Raw genomic sequence first — 26,280 nt, forward strand, 5'->3', positions numbered from 1 at the left:
ATTTCAAAGTGGTAATTTCACTGATTTGCTGTAGACCTGGTTGTTGGCTGCCATCAGGTATGTTTAGTTCAGGCAGCAACACTACTGCATGCATGTCATATACGTAGTGTTATTTATTTTAAAAAATGCATGTACTTTATTTATTTTCTCGAGAAATCCTGTAGGTGGCACTATTGGCCAAATAATCACAGATCTTGCGCGTCATCTGTGAACATGGTGCCAGTCAGGAACAGATGTTGTACTGGAAGCCTTAAATATCTGTACAAGTTCCCAACAATATTAGTCCTTTATAGTGCTAAATAATCTATTCTACATGTTTAAGTACATTACCTATGCAGTATGCAACATTATTTATATAGGCGAAAATACATTTCAGATCCAATAAGTCTGACTCGGAGAGAGTTAAGAAGGTGGTTTCTTGTCCATTCTGTTACATGTCACTGTTGCCCTGAAGCCTGACCAGCACACCGCAGGCTGTCCATCAAAGCAGTGTCCTAGCTCTCGGTATGTTTAGATAACTAAACAACGTGTCTTTTTTTCTTTAAGGTTTCGGCGTATAATCTAGTTCTCGGACGCCATGCACAGGGTATCTCAAGCTAAAGTAGCTGAATATACCGGAGCCATTTTCTGCACAGCAGCAGCACACTTCATGCTAACGAGGAAGTGGCGCACACACTGAGTCTCGTACAGACAAGAGCTCTTCACAGCAGAAAGCTCGTCCCGTGTATGGCAGACTAGCAGTGTACACACACTCCACACCATGGATGCCATCGGCGTCTTAAACACCAATCCGCTGGACGAATACGAGCTGATCCACCGCATCGGGAGCGGCACCTACGGGGATGTTTTCAAGGTACACACACAGGGACTGGGGCTATCAGAGTGTCACATTTACACCCATTAAAGCCAGCGACTTAGACTGACAACAATGTGTTACCTTACATGACTACTGAAGACTTGGCAGAGCGACGCTTTTGTCTGTTTATTGTCAGTTCGAGTGAAGAATGCGGGATCAAAACCTTAGATCTTCAGTTTATAACAGCTGTAGTGTGTAGAAGAACAGCTGTACCCTTTGGGATGGTGTGTTATCATATATATGTAAACAATCTAGAGCCAGTTTAAGGTTTAAAACATCTGATGTAAAATTAGTGTATAAGATGATTATTCTAGAAAGCTGGAGAAAACTGACTTTTTGCATTCTTACATTTTGCATAGCTTCACTTAGTTTTGCTTTAGTTGAGACTTGTTGGCAAGTCTTTCTAATTTTGGAATATACATATTTGAGAAATAAAATGAAAGAGCAATAAAAACAACAATATTGCAAAACCATCTTGAGTGCCTGTGGATGGTTTTACCACAGGAAACCCAGATTGCATCTCCATTATTTCAGCTCATGGAGTACTCATGCTCATGATTTCAGCTCCACGAGTTTTTGGTGTACAGGTGTTAATGAGTCTGCTTAATGTAGTATAAGCTGTAAACTTTCTTCACAGTAAACTTTCAAGTATGCTTTGCCTAATAAAGGCATGTACTCAAGATAAATATTACATCAACATCCGCTGAACGTTTCTTGCCTGTGGTAAAACATTAAGTCGATGCAACAGGAAATCCACACACTGTTGACTAAAGAGTGTCAGGGAGAGTCAACAACATGTGCTTTTGTGGCAAAATGTGTGATCCTTCACTGTCAGGTCAGACCTTGTCCACGGAAATAAAATACGGCTTTGGCAATATCAGAATTCATGTTTTTCAAAATATCTACCTTCATGAATTTTTTGCCGTGGCTGATGAATCAACATCTGACCAGCATTGTAAAAGCTTGTGCAGACAATATTGTAATATGTATTTTGATTTCACACGGAGAAAGATCTCACAGGATGTGATCGGGTAGAACAGGAAAGAAAACAGGAAATTGGTGGTGCTGCTATTTTTTCTACTGATGTAACCTTCCCTGTGGCAGCTGATCTGTCATTGGTTCTGGTATCACCATGGTTACGAGCAGGCAGCCCCTTACTCATGGAGATGGGCATAATCCAAACAGGGTTTATCTTCATAATTTCATATCATTTTAAAATCTCTTCTGTTTTTCCTCTGGATACTTATGTGGTCAGTATGGGGTCACCTTGCAAGTGCTATATGTGTGTTGTATTAATGTGCAAGCTTGTTATATAATCTGTGTACCCTGGGTTCTTCTGTGGCTCAGTGCAGTCAAAAGATTGTAGGCATGGTTGCTACAGTAAGACATACAGTTGAAATTCAGAAAGCAAAAGTACACTTCCTTATTGTGTAGAGCTTCTCTTTTCAGCATTAACAGAGCTTTTATTTCTGTTGGCACATGCCATAGTCATCACCACTATGCAAAGGGTAACTTTTAGCAAACTTTTTTAAGTACTTGATGATAGCTTATTCTTTAATCAGATTTTTTATCCTTTATCATGAAAATGTCTCCAGGTACATTGATATATCTGTGATATATCGCACCTCTAGCTTTAACCAATGCTAAAAAGAGACCTCACATCAGGACAAGACAATATGTTTCAGTGGATATAAATAGTCTGCAATTTAACCCTACCACCTGTTAAAATTGCTGTTAAAACTGTAACATATACAGTTTATCTGTTTCACTACCTTAAATTTTCAGTGATTTTATTTCACTACATACACCCACTGAAACACAGAGCGCTCATTAGCAAAATCCCACACGTGTGGATCCTTACCACTCACTTTTCCCAGCTCTGCCTTCTAAATTTACAGCGTTCAGCAGATACCCTTTTACAAAGCAAATAACATTTATGCAATTGGGCAGTTATTGCGCCCTCAGTAGCCCATCACCTTAACCAGTGACCTAAAACTTCCCTTCTTCAGGATTGGATTGAAAACCTGCACCCACACCAGCCATTTGCAGATAGGATTGGACATCCCTGGTCTGATGAAACTAAGATTGGGCATAATTTTATAAATGTTTTGTGCAAAAGACCTGACAGCTCAAAAAAACCCACAGAATACCATTCCCCAAATGAAGCAAGATGGTGGCAGCATCATGCTATGGGGCTGTTTCTCTTCAGCTGAGATTAAGGCTCTAGTCAAGTTCCAGCAATATAATAGCTATCTTGCAATATGATGAAACGTTTTTTTGCAAATAAGAGTAACAATTTGCCCAATCAATATGTGCAAAGTTGGTAGTTTTTCTTAAAACCTTTCCATTTTTAATGGAAACAGATCTGTATCTGTACACAATGTATTTAACGTTTATTTCTTACATTACAAAACCCTGCAATTTTAAGAGGGATGTGTAGACTTTTTTTGTACACAAATAGTACATGAACATCTGTTGACAGTCAAGGCTTTGTAATGAAGCTGTTGCTAAAGTTTGGTATCGACACACAATGAAAACTGGCAGCCACTAAATGATTTGTAGTATCTCTGCAATGTTTTAATAGTCTCTTACTTCTTGTTTGGATCTCTCTATAGGCACGTAACATTAGCACATCGGTCATCTCAGCCATCAAAGTAGTCAAACTGGACGCTGGTAGGTCATAAGCTCCTGAGAGATTAAAATTTAAAATTTTAGTTTTTAAAGTTTAATGGTTTATAGTATATTCACCACCATATTATCTAAACATTTTTAGGGTCATCATCAGATCACCTGTCAGTCAGGTGGTTTCATGATCACCTGGCAGAATCAAGCAATTTGTGTTTTTGATCATTTTTATTGTTGTTGTAGTAGTACACATTAAAATCAAATCAAATCTCCCATTTAATCAAAAAAATGTTTGTTACTGTATCATGCATATTAGTTTGTGTCTCTCAGTCCCACAGTCCTATACTGTCAGCCATCAGGCCATCAAACATAACATTAGTTCTGTAAGTGAAGCAGATCTGAAGAGTGTCTCTGTTTCAGGAGATGACATTTCAAGCATTCAGCAGGAGATCACCATGATGAAGGACTGCATGCACAAAAACATTGTGGCCTATTTTGGCAGCTACCTCAGGTTTGTCCTGCTACCATTAATACTCAAATAGATATTTACTGAATTGGTTACAGATAGCAGTGACACTGAGAATCAAACTTCCAAATTTAACAGAAACAACAAATTGTGGATCTGCATGGAGTTCTGTGGAGGAGGATCACTGCAAGACATCTACCATGGTAAAGTTTACCAGGGCTTTCAAATGTATTGCTGACATCTACATCATTGATGCTTTTAAGGTTATTGAATATAATTTTGAAATTCAGCAATGTACATCCTAAATTTAGCTAAACTGCTTATAAGCAAGAAAGGAATTGGCAGGATGGGAGGCTCCATTGCACTAAATACCAGCCTTCCTGCTGTGATGCAGTGTATATTGAAGGATGTTTGACCAGGTTCACAAGCATAATGCATTTTGCTGTAGTTTCTAAATATACAATAACTGTCTATAGTTTACTTTTGCAGTAGTTTAGTTTCTGAGTGTCTGTCTAGGATAAAGTTTCATGTATAAATGTAAAAGGTATAGTGGTCTTGTGACCCCCTGTATAGTAATAATTGTAAAATACATTTAATTTTTAAACATTCACTAATTGATGATGCTGATTTCTCTAAATCCCTAAATATATCTTTAAACGAGGTGACTGTTTTTACAGTGACTGGACCTCTGAAAGAGAGACAGATAGCATATGTATGCAGAGAAACACTACAGGTAAGGATGCGTTTAATTACAATCCTTTGTAAATCCTTTAGCGTTCTTTACATTAATAATAATCTACTTTTACTGTATTTATTTTTATTTATTACAATAGATTACACTTACATCAACAGTAAATGGTACACACAGACCTACAGACCAAAGAGATTAATTATATACAAGATATGGCCAAAGTTTTGTGGACAACTGACCATCACACCCATATTCTTCCCCAAAAGGTTAGATATACAGTTGTCTAGTATATTTCTGTATGCTGTACAATTAAGATTTCTCTTCACTGGAACTAAGTGCCCCTGTGCAAAGTGAGCTCCATGTAGACATGGTTTGCTGTTTGGAGTGGAAGAATTCAAGTGTCCTGCTGAACACCTTTAGGATAAACGAACACAGACTGCTCCTCACCCAACATCAGTGCCAGACCTCACTAATGCTCTTGTAGATGAACAAGCACAAATCCCTACAGCCATGTTCCAAAAAAGAGTGGAGGTCATTATAACAGCAGCTTTGAAATGTGATGTTCAGAAAACACATATGCGGTGATAGTCGAGTGTCTACAAACGTTTGGCCATAGGATAGTTATGATGGGGTTTGATTATAATATATTAAATTTATGCTGGATTTGAATTGGGATTAGGGTCAGCAGTAATTTCTACTAAAAGTACTAGCACTTGTGATTATGTGAATACGAGATTACATGAGATTAAACTCAGGATCAAAGATTAATCTTTTAAGCACTTCTCTCTCAAAAGGTCATAATGCTTTGTAGTGTCATGGTAAACATGTTAATGAGACCATTTTCTCTTTAACAGGGACTACATTATTTACATATGATGGGAAAAATGCACAGAGATATAAAAGTAAGACTAGTAATTTCATTCGAACAATCATGCCACTTGTGCTCTGTGTCTAATCAACAAAATGTGTGTGTGTCTGTGTGTGTTTGTTTGCGTGCGTGCTAGTGTGTGATTGTGAATGAGTCTCATAGAAGAATCTAGTGGTATGTGTGCAGTCATTGTTGTATTTTGTGCTCTGCAGGGAGCCAACATTCTTCTGACCGAGAGAGGAGATGTCAAACTAGGTCAGTCAGGCCTTCTGCTTGTCTCTCACACACAAGCTGTCTCGCACATGTAAAGCTGTACATTCCTATAATTTTCTAACTCTTTATTCCATTTGCTCCCTCAGCGGATTTTGGGGTAGCAGCAGAGATAAATGCAACAGTTGTGAAGAGAAAGTCTTTTATTGGTACCCCGTACTGGTGAGTAGTAATTGCCACTCAAAAGCTTAACAAACACCATACCTTGAAACAGTGAAACATTTTTTTTGTATTGTATGTCTTTTAAGGTTAAGGACACCGCTGAATATTTAGTTTTAAAACATTTAAAATGTATAATAAGCAATAACTTTTTAAACATGTGTACTACAAGATTTGCATAGGATTGACTACCAGTATCAATCCATATATAGTACAAGAGTACATTTATGAAAGTCATCATATGTCCACCTAATATAGTAACTACAAAGTATTTTTTCACAAGTAACGATGATGATTGCATTGTCACATTTATTCAATATAACCATATACTTATCATAATCCATAAACCTATATTAAAACAGCAAATAGTTTATTCAACATTAGATACTGTAAGTCAGCTAGCTTAGCACGAGAACTATGCAGACCGGTCTAATATCCGTGTCAAAATTAAGTCCAACACTCACAGTAGGAAAAAAGCACCTAAAGTTTCCTATACCCTGGTTGACCGCTATATATTTTTAAAGTGATTAATGAATGAGTCTTATGGTCCGTAGTGTCAAACAAGGTCTAATAGTAAAAGGATGCCAAAAACACCAATGCCAAGCAGTAAGTCATTAGTTTTCTTTGGCATTACTATCTCTAAAATTCAGGGTTTTCTAAGTAGAAGCTGGGCAGTGGTATGTTTGAAAAATGTCAAGACCTTGTAATTGACTAATGAGGTATTAATAATGGACAGCATACACTGAACTGTTATAACAAAAGTCTCTCAAGAAGGGAAACAGAAGGTTTCATATGTGATAGTGAATCATCTACTAACAACTAACATGGGAAGAGAAATGGGGTCAAACTGACGTGTGAGAATTGTAGAGAATTGTTTGGATCTAACTTTAACTAGGGCAACCTCATCAGAAACACCAGAGCAGGTCAAGTGAATGAAGGTGACTAATTCCTCTGCTCTCAGCTGAGAAGAGGCATGTGCAGTAGGACAAGTAGATTGAGCATTTAGGTATTACTCGGAGATGTAACTGACAGTGGAGGACCTGATAAAGTAAGAGCAGGAATCTGTGGCTGGAAGTGTTGAAGAATTACAGTGTAGTAATATGTTACAAATTAATTGTTTTCTGATCTGAAAACAATCTTCTTCTATTTCAGTGACAGTCATAAGAGACAAGCCATAAGAGAAAATATTTAAGCTTCTGTACATCTTCGTTATGATATGAGTATAAACCACATTGACACATTCTTATCAGACTGACATCATATCACTTACCAAAAATCCCATGCTGAAATGTTTCTGAACATTAAATAAGGTAATGCAGAGCTTGTTGTACACAGCTTCTGTATGAAAAGCAACAGAGTAAAGTAAGAGGTCCTCATCAGCATGCTACTATTATGTATGTATTTCTTCTCAAAATCCACCATTAGTAGAGCATCAGAGCAATAAAGGACTAAACATCCATGCATACAAACATCAGTTTTGCTAATATGAGAAGAGAAGAGTTCAGTTACTAGTTTTATGAGCTTGAACATTGCCTTTCTCTTTTCTTTTGGCCCTTTTCTTATGTCTCAGGATGGCTCCAGAAGTGGCAGCTGTGGAGAGGAAAGGTGGCTATAACCAATTGTGTGACATCTGGGCAGTAGGCATAACAGCCATAGAACTAGCAGAACTTCAGCCACCAATGTTTGATATACATCCAATGAGGTGAGGACACACACACTCTTACACTGACACCCCAAAGTTTATTCTAATGTTTTGGTTTTTGTCCTAAAGGAGAAACAAAATGTATACTCAAAAAGGTCTTTACCATAGTTTCCTTTTTGCAAGTGTAGCATCTGAGTACATTCAGGTCTTGCAGGATAAGAACAGCCTTTACATTTTTAGATAACAGACTGTCAATCAGCTGGCATGTGGAGTCTCACGTGATAAGAACTTTAGCATTTGTGCATAAATTTAAGAATAAGCTGCAAGAGATGGTGGTGTTAAATAGTTCATTACAATTTATGCCATAACTATCAATATAACTATAAGTTAGCAAAAACAACCTTAACAGTTTTAGCTTTTGTGTTATCATTATCTACGTTTTATTTACATTTGATCATAAATATTTGTGGACGATAGATAGATAGATAGATAGATAGATAGATAGATAGATAGATAGATAGATAGATAGATAGATAGATAGATAGATAGATAGATAGAAGGGTGGATAAAAAGAAGGAAATTATGACACACTTTCATTCTACTTTTCTCTCAAGTTGCTGTGAAATATAATTTGTTATAAAAACTGTTATTGTAAATATATTATTGTTTCACCTCATTCGAAAAATTAAGCTGCTGAATTCTGTTTCACAGAGCTTTAATGCTGATGTCCAAAAGCAGCTTTCAACCACCCAAACTGAAGGACAAGGCCAAATGGTAATCTTACAGAATCATGGGATGGTTTCCTGAGTCCTGTTTACATATGTTTATGATATGTCTATGACCTTTTATTTGTATTCATAGGACCAGAGAATTCCACTATTTTGTCAAGATGGCACTTACTAAAAGTCCTCGGAAAAGGCCAACAGCTGAGAAACTGCTGCAGGTACAACATCATATCTTACGCAACACACTGCAGTTTTAATTCAAATGTTTCAGCACTCGTCTAAGAGGCTGTATTGTTTTAAAGTAAAAATGAGAGTGTGGGTTACACAGTGTACACTTTCTGTTTGCCACAGAAGCCTTTTGCACAGTTATACAAAAGTGAAGTGAAAAACACTACCAGTTTGATATTTTACTGTCACTGCATCATGTAGCATTGAATTGTACCTAGTGTGAAGCCATAGTGTCAAATTCACACCTGTGGCATTAGGAGGTTAAAATGAAATCTAAAGTTGTAATACCACAGTTTCCTTCTATGCTCTCCTATACTGCAGCTTTTCACAGTGAGTTAAGATTTCTTATTGATTTTATTGTAAACAATCTAAATGCATTATATATCATGAAACAAGCACACCACTGGAAGGGGCATTAGAATTTTGACCTAGTAATGGTTTGGTGACCCATAGAAGAGAAGAGTGTGCATCTCAAATAGCATCCTGATCCAAAACTACCCTTTAAAATGGCTTTACAAGCTGTGTTTGACCATGTATCTTACTTGTTAATATAATTGATTTATTGATCTCAGTATTTTCTCTCTCTCTCTCTCTCTCTCTCTCTCTAGCATGATTTTGTTACCCAACTGCTGACACGTAATTTGGTCATAGAGTTGCTGGACACTGCCAACAACCCTGATCTTCAGCACTCTCAGACTATGGATGACAGTGATCTTGAGGTATGAACTAGATTAAATGAAGATAGACTGCAGAAATTTGACAATACTGTTATTACTGACAAACAACATTTATGTTTCCACAGACATGCAGTATTTTTCCTGATAAGATAACATCTTTAGCAAAACACCTGCCTGTCAGAAAAGAGCAGTGTAAGTCTGTAATTATTTCAAACACACAAAGTATTTCATTTATACTTCACATATATTACAAACTGTACTTTTACTAGATATATTGCATTTCCCACTGCCTAAAAACATTTCTTAACCATTCAGCATGGTGCCAGTGCTGGTGCTGTAACTAATTGTACTAATTAATTGTAAACCGTTTTATGGGTTTCAGCTGTACAAGAGGCAGATCAAAATACTTAAGCCATAACAGCTTTATTGACACAAAATGAACCCCTACATTTTATTTTTTTCATTCAGTTATTAATCTTATAGAGTATAATTTAGTAGACTGCAGGCTTGACATCTATGATGTAAGGTTTAAACAGTGTTTTGTTAAAAGTAAAAAAAAAAAAAAAAAATATATATATATATATATATATATATATATATACGTATATATATATAAAAACCATTTACTAGAAACTCAACTCAAACAAACTAGAGACTGTAAATACTACAGATTTGACATGATCCTGGACTTACTGAATCTGTTCTTCAAGTCTGTTCTCAGACTTGTTACCAAGACAACAAGCTGTAAACTCAAAAGCAAGCTCAAGTCTTTTATGTTGTCTTATCATTATCTACATTTTATTTACATTTTATCAGAAATATTTCGGGACGATAGATTGATTGATTGATTGATTGATTGATTGATTCCTGTGTGGAAACCTTAGCAGTACTCGTGATAACACTGGAATGTTGCACCAGAATGTCATTCTACAATATGTGTATGACGACAGCAAAGAAATTCTATTCTATTCTATTCTGTATTCTGTTGCCATCAGTGTAGAAGATCTGAAGTTCCTGTTATCAGCAAAACACTTTTATATGTTAAAGCTGTTATTAGCTGTTTTATGCTAATCCTATGTGCTGCAAGGGTAAAGCATATTAAGGCAGGCTGCTAGGGCTACTGGGACAATAAAGACTATTATAGTTGCTAAAGCACTATGAAGGAGACATTTTTTAGCTTGATGTGTGTTAGAGCAATGTAATTCAGTGTGTTAGTTTTGGTTTAAATCTAAATCTAAATCAGAAAGTGTAAGTGAAATGGGAAGTAGTGTGTCCTGGCAGCTTTTAGGAAATGTGAACTGAAAGACGGCACACGCCACACTTATGTGTATGTGATTCATTTCTGCCACCAGTTGGCCATGAAAAGTTTGGACCATCCACGCAGAAAGACACAGACCCTTGGCCTGATTCACTGGTAAGAATAGCAACTCAGATGATAGAGGCTGCATCCTCTAAACCCATCTGTCCCTGTAACTCTTTCATTTATATTTTATTCCAGTTGTATTAATACTAATGGATATAATGATACACTATTTAATGAAATCTTCACTAGGGATCCTATGATGATTGGAGCTCTATTGGGAATGAGGAAGCATCTCAGTAAGTTAACTGTATTAATTAACTAACATAAATTTATAACAATTATCTGTGTGAAATCTTATCAGTAATTGAAATACATTTATTTTTAACTTTTAACTTTCTTTTCTTTTTTTTTTTTTAAACAAAACCACATATGTCACAATTACTGGCACCATTAGAATTCTTAGTCCAATCAGCCATAACATTAAAACCACTGCCAGGTGAAGTGAGTAACATTGTTAGTATCTCATTGTGGTGGCACCAGTCAAGGGGTTGGGAAAGAATAGACAGCAACTAAACAATCAGTTCTTTTAGTTGATATGTTGGAACAATGATAAAACTATGCCATGGAGCAATGGAAAAAGGTGGCCTGGTCTAACGTTTTCTGCTACATCTTGTTGATGGCAGAGTGTGTGTGTGTGTGTGTGTGAGAGAGAGAGAAAGAAAGATGTGAGAAACCTTGAGTCCTGGAATTCATGTGGTTGTTAATTTAACACATACCACCTATCTGAATATTGCCGCAGTACACCCCTTCATCGCAAGTGTTCTCTAATGACATTGATCTCTTTCAGCAGGATAATGCTCCCTTCCACACTACAAAAATTGTTCAGGAATGATTTGAGGAACTTGACAAACAGTTCAAGGTGTTGACTTGGCCTCCAAAATCACCAGATCTCAATCTGATTTAACATCTGTGGGATGTGCTGGACGGATTAAATCAGATCCATGGAAGCTCCACCTCACAAATTAAAAGACTTAAAGGGCCTGCTGTTAACTTCTTGGGGCCAGATACCACATCATACCTTCAGAGGTCTTCTGGAGTCCATGCTGTGTGGCCTCATGGACTCCATGAAATAACAAGGGATTTTAAATGGCTGGGTCATGGCTGGATGACATTCATCTAGAACATATTTTCCACAAAGAGTTCCACACAGAATCTAGTTTGGTCATGGCCATTTCAGTTCCTTGACCTAAACCCCATTGAAAACCTGAGGGGTGATCTAAAAGAGGATGTATGACTGTGGAGGAACTGAAGAGATTCTGCATTAAGTGGTTTCACATTCCTTTGCTTTATATACTCTCAGCAAGCATTAGTAGACTCTGTGCTGCTGTGCTGGCGAGGAGAGTTTGCAAAATGTACTAAATGCAGGGGTGCTAATAATTGTGACGTTCAGATCTATTTTAAAAATGCATATATTTTAATTGTGTTTTTTTTAAATAATATATTTACTATTATTATTTACAATAGGTGATCTTCAGCTAATAAAATGCTCATCTTTACCAAGGGTGCCAATAATTCTGTTTTATCAGTTTTTGTTATTATGGAATGTCGTCTTAGCTTTGTTTCTTTTGTGTTTTTTTGCAGAGGTTTACTGGAGTGTGTTGAGGAAGCTTTGCAGGAGAGGTGAGAATAACTACTCCAAATAGAATAGAGACAATGTACATTATGTCAGAATCAGGTTTATTGGCCAAGTATGTTTTTCACACACAAGGAATTCGGTACTGGCTGTTGGTGACCCTTAAAAGTACAGACATAAATTACAGCACTATAAATATTAAAATTAAATAAAGACCACAACATACAGAGAATGTGACTGGTCAGCAATATATATAAACTGTGAAAGTGCATTTATTGAGTCTAAATTCATTTATATTTTAGTTACTATAAAATCTATAGTGTGTAGGACCCAGAATACTTAAAGCATGATGTGAATAGTAATTCATGCTAATTCACAGTCAGCTACCACTTGGCTCAGAGACATACAAAGCTCCTCAGGCTTTCTCTGAAAGCCAGTGCGAGCAGAAAGCTGAGCAGTTTTAACAGAGTAATCTTTGCTTTCAACAAGGCCTTTAGTTTTTGTTACCTAGCTAGTGTTATTCAGCTAGCATGCTACTGTTAGCTTTATGCTGCTTTCTGATTTCGCAAACACAATTACTATTACTCAAACATTGATTCTCAAACAACATCGCAATTAAGCTCATAACAAGACAAACTCTTAAAGGAGACACAGTTTGCTGATTCACCTAGTATCCAGTAACTCACACCAATGTGCATGATAAAGCCTTTTGGTTCAGTAATACTGTGAAGCAGAAGATAATAACAACAGCTGGTTTAGCTTAGGTTCCCAACCATGTACTGCTACCAAATAGCATGTCAGTACACTAATAGTTTCACTGCTGTTTACTCATTCTATTCAGTGTGTAGAATGTGTTTTGTATTGATCTGCATTCTGAAGAAGGACTCAACACTGTACACATCACGCAATATTCCTTCACAACTTTCCATGCTATAGCAGTTTTCTACCAGAAAGGGTGAAATTTCAAAATTTATATTCAGCAGCTTTAAGACTGAAATAGTCTTTGCAAAACACACACAGTCAAAATCACATGTAGCAAAGTGACTCAGATGGCATCAGTATTCAGAAGGATCACAATAATAGGCCGTCTCTTTCTTTTTTTGTCAGGAGCTTAACTATGAAGAGAGCACCCTCTGCTGAGGTAAGTGACACAGTAAGCTGGTGTGTTATTTGCAGTCCTGCTACAAATACATCATTTTTTTTGTTATTGTGTTTCTGATATGCAGGACTCGCCAACAGAAGAGGACAAATATGGCACAGTGAAAAGGGTGGTCCCGAAGTCACAGGCAGCTAAAATTCATTCTCCTTCAAATCATGATAAAACCGACTCCACCCCCTCTCCAAGTTCTTCTCCTCTCATTGGCTCAACACCCCACTCAGTTGCTAACACCTCCCTTGTTAATGAGTCAGCGCTGCTGGTCGGCTCAACAGCCTCTGACCTTTCCCTCCTCACAGACATCTCCCTCATCAGTGACTCCTCACTCTTAAACGATTCCACCAGTCTGGGCTCTCTGTGCATGACTCCAACAAATGGTAAAATGCAACACATTCAACAAACCTATGGGGTTATACATAGTAACTTAATTCAGTGCTAAACAACACAATTCATAAGTCTTTATTTCAATCGGCTTGCACTATATTGATGTGTTATTGTTATTATTATTATTATTATTATTATTATCATTATTATTATTATTAAATATTTTGTTGCCAAACATGCGATGGTGTACATGACCCAAGTTCGATTTGCTCTCATCTGATCAGAACCTGTAGTGTAGATGCTTCTTTCATGCGACACTTCTAGGCAGCTTGCAATGGGGAAAAAAACGGTTGACTTTGAAACTTAACATATCATAATAATCATAAAAATCACAGAAATCAACTAAACTGTGCAATTCTAAAATAAGCTCTTTTTACACACATCTCTCGCTCTCTGTGTTTTCTTAACAAATTCCAGTTGTGACTGATGTGAAATGTTTTTGCAATGACCATAATGGAGTTTATTTTTAAGTGCGTGTATATTTTTTTGATGGTGAAAGCTCTTGGGTTTTTCCCATGTTGGTAAATGAAAAGGAGTTTAAATGTGTCTAATCTCATATTTATACTGCAGAGAAACAGGATAGGTTTAAACACAACTTCTCAGGAATAAAGAAAAAACTATTTCCCCAAAATTGACAATTATGGCACATACATTTAAGTAATAATAATAAAAAGAAGGAAAAGGATTATTATTATTATTATTATTATTATTATTATTATTATTATTATTATTATTATTATTATTATTATTATTGGTAGTTATAATGTGAAATATACTTGCTCAATTGTACTCAGCCAAGAATTCTAGGATCAGTATACAGTGGGGTCTTAAGACCGCTAGTGAAAAAGCTTGTATTTTGTAGTTTTTAGTACTTGGTTTGTGCCCTTAATGATTTAATGACGGTGTGCACATGAGCTGGCACGGACTCCACAAGTGTGTACAAAAACATAAGATCTATTTTAGGTGAAATCCATTGGTGTGTTGTCTGAATATTAAATATTTATATATTTTTATTGTTTTAAATATTTATACATTCTTTTAAAATATTCTGTTTATTTTAAAGCATTTTGAGAATTTGAAAAAAAGGTTATATAAATGTGAATAAAGTCGTTGTAGTGTGGAATGAGAAATATATTAAATATATTCAAAGTGTGAAGCAGTCATGTGACATATTCAACACAAAACAAACATTATAGCTTTGTATTACCCGCAGCAATGACTCCACCTCCTCGTCTGTCCCTTTTAATCAACATTGGCGCATCAACTCAAAGAGATAATAAGTAAATTAAAGACCTGACTGAATTGCCGCTTCTTATGTTTTTACACACATGTACAGTATAGGGATATAAGTGGTTTCATAGGTTTCAGTGTGGGTGAGCAATTTTTTGTAAAATGTTTGAAAGATCTATTTAGATTAATATGGACATATATGGATTTACAAATTCAGAACATGAAAATATCTACTGACAGACTCCTGTGTGTGTAACTATAAAAGATGATGTTTAATATTAACATGCTTAACATGCTTGTGTGTTTGAAAGATTTACTAAGCGGAAGCTCCGTTGCTTTTAATTTAGGAGGGAACAGAGGTCACTCTCCTCCACGGCAGCCACTCTCACCTGAATGGAGCACACTTAGAAGAAAAACAGAAGACTCTGTGAGCAAACAATTATTAGCTATTTTTAATAAGGAAATTAATATGTATTTGGGATTGTCTTGTTGGCAGTCTCTCATGTCCATTAGTACAAATAAAATAAGTAATCCATGTACTAAGCTCTTAGTGAAAGAAAAAAACAAAGAGTCAGACACGAGAGTTTATTTTTTACTTTTCGAAATGTGTCTTTCCATTTTAGAAAGATGGTGTTCATGGACTACCACCTACACCTCAAGTGCATGTAAGTTGCATGTGTTATTACATGCTGGATTTATAAAGGAAATATTTCACTTCATTTTCCTTTTCAGATCATCTAGTCATATCTGCACATCATTCAAGTGCTGAATATCAGGATTTATTGTGTATTCTAGATGGGGGCCTGTTTCTCCAAAGTATTTAATGGCTGTCCTTTGAAGATTCACTGTGCTGGCACTTGGGTTTTTCCAAAGACCAGAGGTACAGCTCATTTTTATCCTCATACTTTATTCTAGTAACTGGTTCTCTCCATAGAAAGTTATAAAATGTAATATGTTTGATCTTTTACCCAACAGATCAACATCTAATCCTAGGTGCAGAGGAGGGCATTTACACTCTCAACCTCAATGAACTCCATGAGGACACTATGGAAAAGGTAACATCTTGTGCCTAGATCTGACACATTTTCTCCCTTAAAGTTGGGAGTTTTATGTCAGGACGCTTTCCTTTTTAAGTATTTGGCCAAGATCTAACAACTGTCAATAAAATACTATAATAAGTGGTACTCCAGTGTCTATAAACAGGAAAAAAACAGATGATGTAGACCACCAACAGTGTTTTATTCAGCATTGCTTGTGAATTTAGAATCCAGCTTTTCTGGCACTAGCATTGAAGTTTTCTTGCTTTGGCAGCGAGCATGTTCTGAAGTTGTGGCTTTAAAGGCAAAGAGATTTTAATTTCAAAATAGCTATCTAATGCTAGGATTTCAATAAGGGTGTTTTTTGAGGGTCATTATAAAGTCTGTTTATTATGACACATAATCTTTCATATTTTATGCTAGAAACATTCCTAAATAAATCCTCCATCATTCAATTATTTGCCTATAAATATCAAAACAATTCGCCAGAGGTTACATTGGAACAACTGAGAAGCAAGTTAGATCCTGTTATTGCTTGTGGTATAGTAGGTATAAAGAGTAATTTCTTCACACAGAGTGCTTGATCATATCAGTGATCATGTGATTATAAGTTCCTGTCAAGTAGCTGATACTGCAGAAAACATTTATAATTACAGTGTTATGTACCAACTAATGTAAAGAAGTTACAACATTAAATGTAAGTACAAACAGATAAGATGTGTGAATAATTGATGATAAAATGTAAATAAATAAATAAGGTCATTGGCAATTTGCAGTGGTAGAAGAGAAATAAAATACATGAGCATATCCTACTACAGGAAGTAAATAAAGCTGCTGCTTTGTATCAGGCTGCATCACACCATTGTCATTGATTATTTTCCATCATGTTTTATTTATTTAAAAACTGTCAATTATTGGGCCATTTTAAGTTAATAATATTTAGGTATTATTTTCTAAATACATTTGATATTTCATCACTGCAAATTTTGCCCTAAATTACATTTAAATTTGAAGTTAATTAGTGCCTAAACTTTTACCTTGTTTAATGCAGTGAGGTCCATAAATATTTAGATACTGGCAAAGTCATCTGTTTACAGTAAATAGCCAAACTAACATGATCCTAAATATCGTACCTTACTTTATATTGCTATATAGTATAAATTCCATGTAGTATGTTACTGTACATTGCTATATAGCATAAATGATATGTAGTATATTCCTGTATATTGCCTATGTAGCAGTGGTAATTTCTCACTCACTTCTCAATCATCTGTCAGATTTAAACAATTCTACGTTTACACTTGATAACATTTATTTCTTTATTTTTATTTGCCAGTTGCTCCCACAGAGATGTAGCTGGCTGTATATCATGAACAATGTACTAATGTCAATCTCAGGTATGTTCAAACTATATTGAAACCATTAGCATTATTGCACTGTACCCCAACCAAATATGTAAATCTGGAGTTTCTGTGGTCAATAGGAAAGTCCTCACAGCTGACCTCCCACAGTCTGCCTGCACTCTTTGAGCACCGGGAAAACATGCAACGGCGCCAAGGTCACCTGTCAATCAACGCCCACCGCTTAAGTACAAGAATCAGCTCAAGGTCTGCAGCATGATAGGCATAAAGCATGTTCATTTTAATTAACAGCCAAAAGTCAATCTATTTTTGTTAACCACAAATAGGATTGTTTGTTTACCTGTGCTTAAGGCTGACAGTTGTCTATGTTTTTATATTATTTTATATATTCTTGTTTCTGCAGGAAGTATGCCATATCTGTGAAGATCCCAGACACTAAGGGCTGTAGAAAGTGTAGTGTAGGTAAAGAACAACACTGCAATCTGTTAAACCAACTGCTGACACATAACCCTTGTCTCTCATATTTTGTTTTGATATTCTTTTTTCTCTGCCTCAGTACGGAACCCCTATACGGACAGCGTTTTCTTGTGCGCAGCAGTGCCAAGCGGGCTGGTTCTTCTCCTGTGGTATGAACCCATGCAGAAGTTCATGCAGCTCAAAGTAAGCATGAGCGCTAAAATTATAAATATGAATGAGGAGACACGGCGGGACAAAAGCCCACATTCATGAATATTTAGAAGTATACCTGTAATATGACGTCATTTTGCAACAGAGAAATTTTATGAGCTCTCATAATGCCTGATAAAGAACTCAAAAAATTCAGTAATGGAGTACTATCTAACATTATTCCAGTTCTGAGTGGTCAGAGGGTGTGGATTTATTTTTTTGTTAGACGACAGTGCTGATGAACTCTTAAATTAATTTGTATAACCACAGCACTGACAGAGGTTTATATTAATGCATTCTAATATGTTATTGTTTCTAACAACTTTCTAACTTTCTAACAACATTCACAGGGAATTGATGACTAATAGTAACTGAATTAAGAAAATGTTATTTAACATAGAAAATCATATCATCGTTAACCTGGTGTAGAAGGTTTTTTTTATTTTATTTTTTTTAAATATTTACTAGAAGTTTATTAAACATTCCCAGAGGGATGCTCTAGTGTCTGTGCTTTGTAAATTTAAGTTTCCAAATGTGGGAGAGTCCTTCCTGATTTTTCTGGTTTCTGGGTTTTTGTCTTACTAATTTTCAATCTGCTGTAACGTAAGTGCTAACAGGAACTAACTTGTCACATAGACATTGTGCAGCATTTAACACAATCTTCTTAAACTAAATGTTCTAAAATCAATGTTTGCATATTGCTGTGGAATAATAATAATAATAATAATAATAATAATAATAATAAACAACTTCATGATGTGTTTTTATATGAAAATAATCAATATCATGGTGGCAACAGTAACCCATTTTGCAACAAACCAGCCCTTCTTGATTTTTTCCTATAATGGCACGACCATAATATTTTATTCTTTACTTATGACCATAATAAGAGTTTGTTTTTGGGAAATGTTAGTAGACCAAACTGGGAGGAAAAGCTCAGCTGTTCTGAAATTCAGTCTCAGGTTGTCTGTAGTAGTGTCCACACATTCAGTCTCAGGTCCTCTACAGCAGTACCCAGCATCCTGTCTCATGTTTTCCATAGGACTGCCCATAAAAAGTTAATCTCACATTTTCCACAGTAGCTTCCTGACATACGGTCCCATGCTTTCTACAATCTGTCCTTAAATGTTGCCTCAGGTTTTCCACACTGCTGACCTAACATTCAGTCTCAGGTTTTCCACAGTAGTTTCCTCACAATATAGTGTTACTATAAAGCAGTAATATAACAATACATTATGATATAATGCAAATAACTAAAGTATAAAATCTAAAGAGTAATACAATATATAATATGATCTAATACAAAGTGGCATGCTACTGCATCATGGGGTATCCTACAATATGAGCACCAGCTTCATAAGATATAGTACACTGTAAGCTCCTGCATTGTGAGCTAGAGTACACTGTGAACCCTTTATTCTTAGATATAATATAGTGTATGGTTTAAGCTTTATGTATCACCTAAAATAGCCTTGTTGTTACTATAAGGATAATACAGTGCATTTTTTTCTTATACCTCCACTCCTCTCTCTTCTTCAGCACATACCTCTTAATCTGCCTGAGTCTTTGCCAGTCTTTGAGCTTCTGGTGCAGGAGAGTGAAGAACTTCCACATTTGTGTGTGGGGGTGCACTACAGAAATCACAACTCCCGAGAGGCCAAGGATCATCTACAATTCAATATCATCCCTCTTGATGATGCACCTAGAGAGCACCCAGGTTTGCATACACAAACACACACAAGCACCCACACACTACTTCTACACCACAATAAAATGTAATCACATTCTAGCTTTGTATAAAATCATACAGTTATTTGCACCACAGAACAGTTTAGAGTGTTTACAGTAAGGTTATCCTTCTGATTACAGTGTTGTACAGATGGGACATAAGACATAAGTGTATGCACAGAAGACTTAATATGCATATTCATACAGTTTCATCATTGGATTCACAGATGGTGAGAATCTCAAACTGAAACAAGTCATTCAACTGGATAGAGACACAATCCTCATAGCTCTTAAAGGTATTTTAATTTAATCCTGTTTTTCTGGTTAAATGTATTTATATGTATTCTGTATGTATATTTGTATATGTATGTATACTGTTTCCTGCAGACACTGTGAAAGCTGTTAATCTGGAGGGCTGCTCCACAAAAGGCTTGGTCTCAGAACTCACCTTTGACTTCTCCATTGAGACTCTTGGTGAGCACTGGATGTTGCACCACTTAAATATTTTGAGCTACTTTTTTAAAACTATATTCAGCAGAGATTCACCAACAAATACATGGTTCAGTTCAATATTACAATATATACAAACTGATGCTAAATAGCAGTGGCGGGCCGTGTATTTCACACTTAGGCCTTTACTGGTGTCCTTCTTGAATTAATCCACCTCTATACCATCATTATGACGCTAATCAACCATTAAATAGCAAAGTAAAAAAGAAATTAGGCTAGTGTTTCACACCTCACAAATAGTCAATTTTATTACAGTCCACCTTGAAAATGTATTTGTAATGATGTCTGCGACCAAATCGATTTCTTCTCCTCTGTCAGCCCCTGAGAGTTAAAATATATATATATTTTATTTAGTTTATGCGGTTCGCTGCCTCTGACTACTCCAATTATCCAATCAAAGGACGTGAAATTGCTGCCGTAATCATATGCCTGCTAGATGGCCCCAGTGACGCCAACTCGAAATCTGATTGGTTAATGGAACAGTTTCATTGACACTTATTTTAAGCTAAGGGCGCCTGCACTGATGATTCTGAAGGCCTTAAGGCAGATTTCTTTCACCCTGGCAACACATGATGTCATCCACTAGCTGAAATATGATTGGATAAATACTCTTATCATAAATATACACTACTGGAAGCAGCGCAACCAAGAGAAAAGCTATGAAATGTAGAGAATAGACTATGGGGAATAATTTAATACACATTCATGGAAAAATATATTAAATATGTTAAAATGCAAGTCAGTGATTCAGATCACTGCTGTTTAGGCCAGCAGAGGAGGCCTTGCTGGCCCTGACGGCCCACCACTGCTAAATAGTAATAAATGACACAGTAAACACATACACATAAATTCCCATGAAGTCATTAATGCTTAATGATTTTTAATGATACCATTTCTTTGATCTTAGTATGTTTTTATATGTTTTATGTGTCTTATTGTCTTGTTGACGTCGGCTCACTAGTACCGATAATGTTTCCCCACAGTGTGTTTGCAGGATAGTGTTCTTGCCTTTTGGAAACACGGACTGAAAGGAATGAGCTTACAAAGTGGCGAGGTATATCTCATGTCATTCAAATTGCCAGTTCAATATAACTATTATATCAGACGAGTGAATAAGACTATCTTATTAACTAAAATGTTGATTAAGGCAGGGTTTGATTTTCCAATGTAACAAAAAAATCCATGGACCCTCTTATAACACTACATCTAAATACAGCCGGTAAAAAATGTATTAAACATGTCACTTAGTAAATATATTTCTAAAGGTGCTACTGACATGAAATTTTCACCAGATGTTGGTAACAACCCATACAATCCACACATGCAAAATCAAACCATAGATGTCCATAAATTAAGTTATGTGTAATAAAGTGTAATGACACAGGAAAAGGTATTGAACACGCTTACTGAAATGTATTTAATACTTTGTACAAAAGCCTTTGTTGATGGAGAAACTAGTTACGTGCACTGCTCAGGTATGATTTTTGTCCATTCTTCCACACAAACACTCTCTTCTATGACTTCTGATGATCTTTAGATTTTTCCATAGATTTTCAATTGGATTCAATTCAGGTGATTGGCTGGGCCATTCTAGCAGCTTTATTTTCTTTTTCCAAAACCAGTTTAGAGTTTCCTTGGCTGTGTGTTTGGGATCATTGTCTTGCTGAAATGTCCACCCTAGTTTCATCTTCATCATCCTGGTAGATGGCAGCAGATTTTTATCAAGGTACATCTTGTGTCTTGGTACATTTTTCCATTCATCCCTCCTTCAAGTTTGCCAGTATGGTATGCTGAAAAACAGCCCCACACCATGATGTTCCCAACTTCCTAACTTCACTGTTCATGTGGTGTCTTTGGGGTAATGTGCAATGTCATTTGTCCTCCAAACATGGTGTGCATTATGGCATCCAAAGTGTTCCATTTTGGTCTCATCTGACCAGACTATATTCTCCCAGTATTTCACAAGCTTGTCCAAATGTTGTGTAGCAAACTTTAAACAAGTTTCAACATGCTTTTTCTTCAGCAATGGAGTCTTGCATGGTGAGTGCATTACTTATTGTTTTCTTTGAAACAATTGTACCTGCTAATTCCAGGAGTTTTCAGAGCTCTCTACAAGTTGTCATTGGCTCTTGGACAACTCTTCTGATAATTCTTTTCACTTCTCTGTCAGAAAACTTGTGAGGTGAACATGGTCATGATGTTCTTTCCATTTCTGGATTATGGTCCAACAGTGTTCACTGAAACATTCAGAAGTTTTGAAATCCTTCTGTAACCATTGCCATCAGTATGCGTTACGACAATAAGATTGTGAAGGTCTTGAGAGAGCACTTTGCATGAGATATTTCTTGTGTGACACCTTGGTAATGAGATGCCTTTTTTATAGGCCATGAGTTGGGATTGAACCAGCTGATATAAATTTGCACTGACAAGGGGCAGGATTGCTTTCTAATTACTGATTGATTTCAGATGATGTTTCAGCTTTCCATGCCTTTTTGCACCTCCCTTTCTTTCTGTGTTCAATACTTTTTCCCTGTGTCATTTCACATTATTACATCTATGGTTTGATTTCTTTGCATGCAACATCTGGTAAAAATTTCTCGTCAATAGCACCTTTAGAAATGTATTTTCTGTGAAAAATAGTGACATGTTCAATATTTTTTTTATCTGCTGTAATTATTGGGGTTTAGACTCATGGTGTTCTTAGACCAAAGCCTATTTGTAATAGTTTGCAGACATGTTTTTCAACATGAGTTAAAATAAATCTGTAGGTTACTCTGAAAAAGTCTGTTAAATACTGCAAATGTAAATATAAGTGATCACATTATAGATTTATTTTATGTACATATTCATGCATTATTCTAGCATTAGACATAGTAGGCAATTATATACCATAATTTCTATTGACTGAATCCACTATATCTCACAAACCAATTAAAATGTGTCACAGAAAATACACTTTTGTACTATATTATCAATAGTTTACTAGTTTTAACCTATTAAAATTAGGCTAAATATAGAATTTATACTTATACGAAGTTAGAACTTTTATTTTATTTTATTATTTTTATTGTATAAATATGAAAAGCCGTTTTAATCTTTTAGATTAAACTCACTCTAGGACAGGGGTGTCCAGTCTTATCCAGGGGTGGTGTGGGTGCAGGTTTTTATTCCAACCGAGTAGAAGCCACACCTGGGTCAGATGGAATCTGGAATGAAAACCTGCATCTACACCGGCCCTTTGTGGATAAGATCAGACACCCCTTCTCTAGGAGGTACATAAAATAAATAAATATTATGTGATTTTATTTTTGAAGAACTGACCGCTAGACAGTAAGTATGGCTCAGTCAGTTTAGCCAGTCTAATTTGACTCGCTTGTGGTGAAGTTAAATGCTTTATTCTTTCCTGCAGGTAGTACAGGAGATCAAAGATGAGAGTCGTGTCTTCCATGTGCTGGGGACAAATAAGTATGTTCTACAGCTTTTACACACAACCATTCTAGCACAGGAACACAAGAAAGACACTCTATTTAAAAAAAAAGCAAACAAACTAAAAATACTCTTTTTTTTAGGGATATCATCTTACAAAGCACTCCCACGGATGATCCGTCTGCTATGAGCAACCTGTATATCCTTACAGGTCATGAGAGCAGCTACTAATGCAACTTGAAAGTTGATCTACAGTCATGAAGGCACTTCCCTCTTCTACAACAGATAAAGAAGGAGCCCTCAGATCCCAGAGATGGGAGGCAGAGAGCGCCGGAATCATTCCTGCCAATGTGAGAAGTCCAGCAGATTCACATAGAAGCAAGAAGAAAAAGAAAGAAGGGAACGGTTGAGCTGTCAGAGGCTCTGATTCAGCAGCAAATCAACAGAGAGATTGAAAGATGGACTTTAGTTACTACAGTTGAAGACAACAAAGGACAGAATTAAAGTTTGGACTGTACTGTAGGAACCTGGTTTGTTAATGTAATGTAGCAGTGACTGTGACGACCATCTTGACTGACGGTTAAACAGTTATGGAAGCAAACAGCAAAGCTTGTCCTGTTCTCTGTTTTACTGACGGAGCAAATCTTGACTGTCTTGATGTCTTTGGTGGTGTAGTACTTTTCTACAATGGTGTATGTTTTGGTGTGTGTTATGTGAGCCCAAGTTGACTCATCTGGTCAGAGAAATATAATTATAGATTTCTCATTCAGACAAATAAGAATGTCCACTGCACTGTGAAACCTCATGTAGAAATGAACAGAGTATTAAAAGATATAACACTCTTTTGTATTATATCAGTGCCTATGTAACTAATGCCTACTTATTAGTATAGAAATTTTATAATCCTCTACTAGAAACACCTGCCTAGAAATACATCAATATAAGATCTTTTTTAAATGTTTCACAACTGACCCCTAAAATACTCAACTTCATGATTACATACAAGAACCAAAACATAATTTAATGTATGTGGTGATCATCATAACAACTATTACATCAATATTCTTACCACATTTCACATGAATTCACTCTGGTGGATCATCATAGCTCCCTGCATACATCCCTAAAAACCACCATGGTCAGATGTTTACCCCATTGAGTACTGACCTGGATGTTGCTTCCAGATTATGGGACCAGGAACACTCAACCTACCTCCATTTGGTGAGACCCCAGGCTTTCCTCATGCACAGCAGACTACCTAGGCACCATTCCCACTCTGAGTATCACCCGTCGCACCTTGGGAGAGAAAACAAAAGCAGGTTAGTAGGAGTGGAAAATGACTTGGTTTGGCCAACACACAGCAGACATGGCTGCGGCTACAATTTCTATTTCAACTATGATTTCAATACTTTGTGGTGACCCCACATAACCCCACTATATTTCTTTCATACATATATTCAGAATACCACTGATGCTACCATAATGAGTTTCCTCTTCCAGTTCAATTGACCCTATGTATCTAATCCTCCAGCTAATGTCTGCCCAGTGATGTTCTGAACTGTTTAATGCTTTTAGATAGGAAATGAAAGCTGGAATTCTTATCTATTAAATCTTTTTTACTTTTTTTTTTTTATTTTTTTTTTTTTATTTCAAATCAAAATGTCTTCAGTGTATAACAAAAAGAAAAGAATTGACCTTGTTCCAATACTTTCAGAGGGAATTGTATTCCATTTTATGAATCCCTACAGATTATCTTAGGGATAAAGCTCAAATGGTTAAGGCTTTGGGGTTCAAGCCCCAGCACCACCAAGCTGCCACCATTGTCCCCCAAGCCACCCTGCTCCAGGGACACTGTATTATGGCTGACCATGTGCTCTGACCCCAACCCCCAAGGATGGGGTTGCAAAGAAAGAATTTCACTGTGCAGTAATATATATGTGACAAAATAAAAACAACTTAACTTAGTATTTTGTACTGCTACTCCTTCAGCTGTTTGCAGTTTTTAAATCTCTCTGGATAAGTACATATGCCAAAATGACTAAATGCAAAGGCAATTGGTTCTCTTTGTGTGTGTGTTATTTTTTATTTAACTTTATTCACCCTACAGCAACAGTATGCTGATGCATGTACAAAAATCATTTTAATGCATGAAGAAGCCTTTATTATCACCACACACACATTGCAGCAGAATTCTTTTTTCCCATATCCCAGCTGAGGGGGTTGGGGTCAGAGCACAGGGACAGCCATTATACAGCCCCTCTGGAACAGGGATGGTTAAGGGCCTTGCCCAGTTGTCCAGCAGTGGCAGCTTGGCAGTCCTGGGGCTTGAACTCTGACCTTCTGAGCAGCAACCCAGAGTATTAACCACTTGAACCACCCTAAACAGATGGTGTGCTGGAGGATGCGGGCATAGTTTGATAATTGCTCTACAGAAAAACTCTACTTCTGGAACCTGATCTGATAAGATAACATTTGTGGACCACTTGAGTTCTGGGTTTTTAAACGTTTTTAAGTGGACAGTTTGAAAGACAGGTGAAAGACTTCACTTACTGTTGGTTTTATTGCAATATGCAAGCTGGTTATTTTTCATTTATTTTTAAGAGAACCATATGTGCTGAAGTAAATGTCCCAGCTTGTGA

At 36.4% G+C, this 26,280-nt stretch overlaps 1 protein-coding gene across 4 annotated transcripts; it reads left to right on the forward strand.

Annotated features, from left to right (window-relative positions):
* Positions 1–238: 238 nt before the first annotated feature.
* On the forward strand, positions 239–25,605 carry map4k6 (mitogen-activated protein kinase kinase kinase kinase 6). Of its 4 annotated transcripts, none has more exons than XM_058415706.1 (32): positions 242–853; positions 3,472–3,529; positions 3,905–3,992; positions 4,086–4,150; positions 4,625–4,680; positions 5,493–5,540; positions 5,719–5,761; positions 5,866–5,938; positions 7,506–7,637; positions 8,289–8,351; positions 8,439–8,520; positions 9,139–9,249; positions 9,333–9,399; positions 10,560–10,621; positions 10,760–10,806; positions 12,152–12,190; positions 13,251–13,284; positions 13,370–13,676; positions 15,225–15,340; positions 15,537–15,578; positions 15,709–15,793; positions 15,889–15,968; positions 17,287–17,347; positions 17,434–17,557; positions 17,715–17,773; positions 17,868–17,971; positions 19,517–19,694; positions 19,933–20,001; positions 20,093–20,179; positions 21,199–21,269; positions 23,625–23,680; positions 23,785–25,605. In XM_058415706.1, the coding sequence occupies exons 1-32, from the start codon at positions 761–763 to the stop codon at positions 23,870–23,872; spliced, it is 2,688 nt and encodes an 895-aa protein (XP_058271689.1). In that variant the 5' UTR covers positions 242–760; the 3' UTR covers positions 23,873–25,605. The 4 variants fall into 4 exon arrangements, with proteins under 4 accessions (XP_058271691.1, XP_058271689.1, XP_058271688.1 ...); XM_058415705.1 differs by having other exon boundaries at positions 244–853; positions 3,902–3,992; XM_058415707.1 differs by having other exon boundaries at positions 247–853; positions 3,902–3,992; positions 15,261–15,340.
* Positions 25,606–26,280: the final 675 nt, after the last annotated feature.

Source organism: Hemibagrus wyckioides, linkage group LG18, assembly GCF_019097595.1.
Source record: "Hemibagrus wyckioides isolate EC202008001 linkage group LG18, SWU_Hwy_1.0, whole genome shotgun sequence".
Taxonomy (NCBI): domain Eukaryota; kingdom Metazoa; phylum Chordata; class Actinopteri; order Siluriformes; family Bagridae; genus Hemibagrus; species Hemibagrus wyckioides.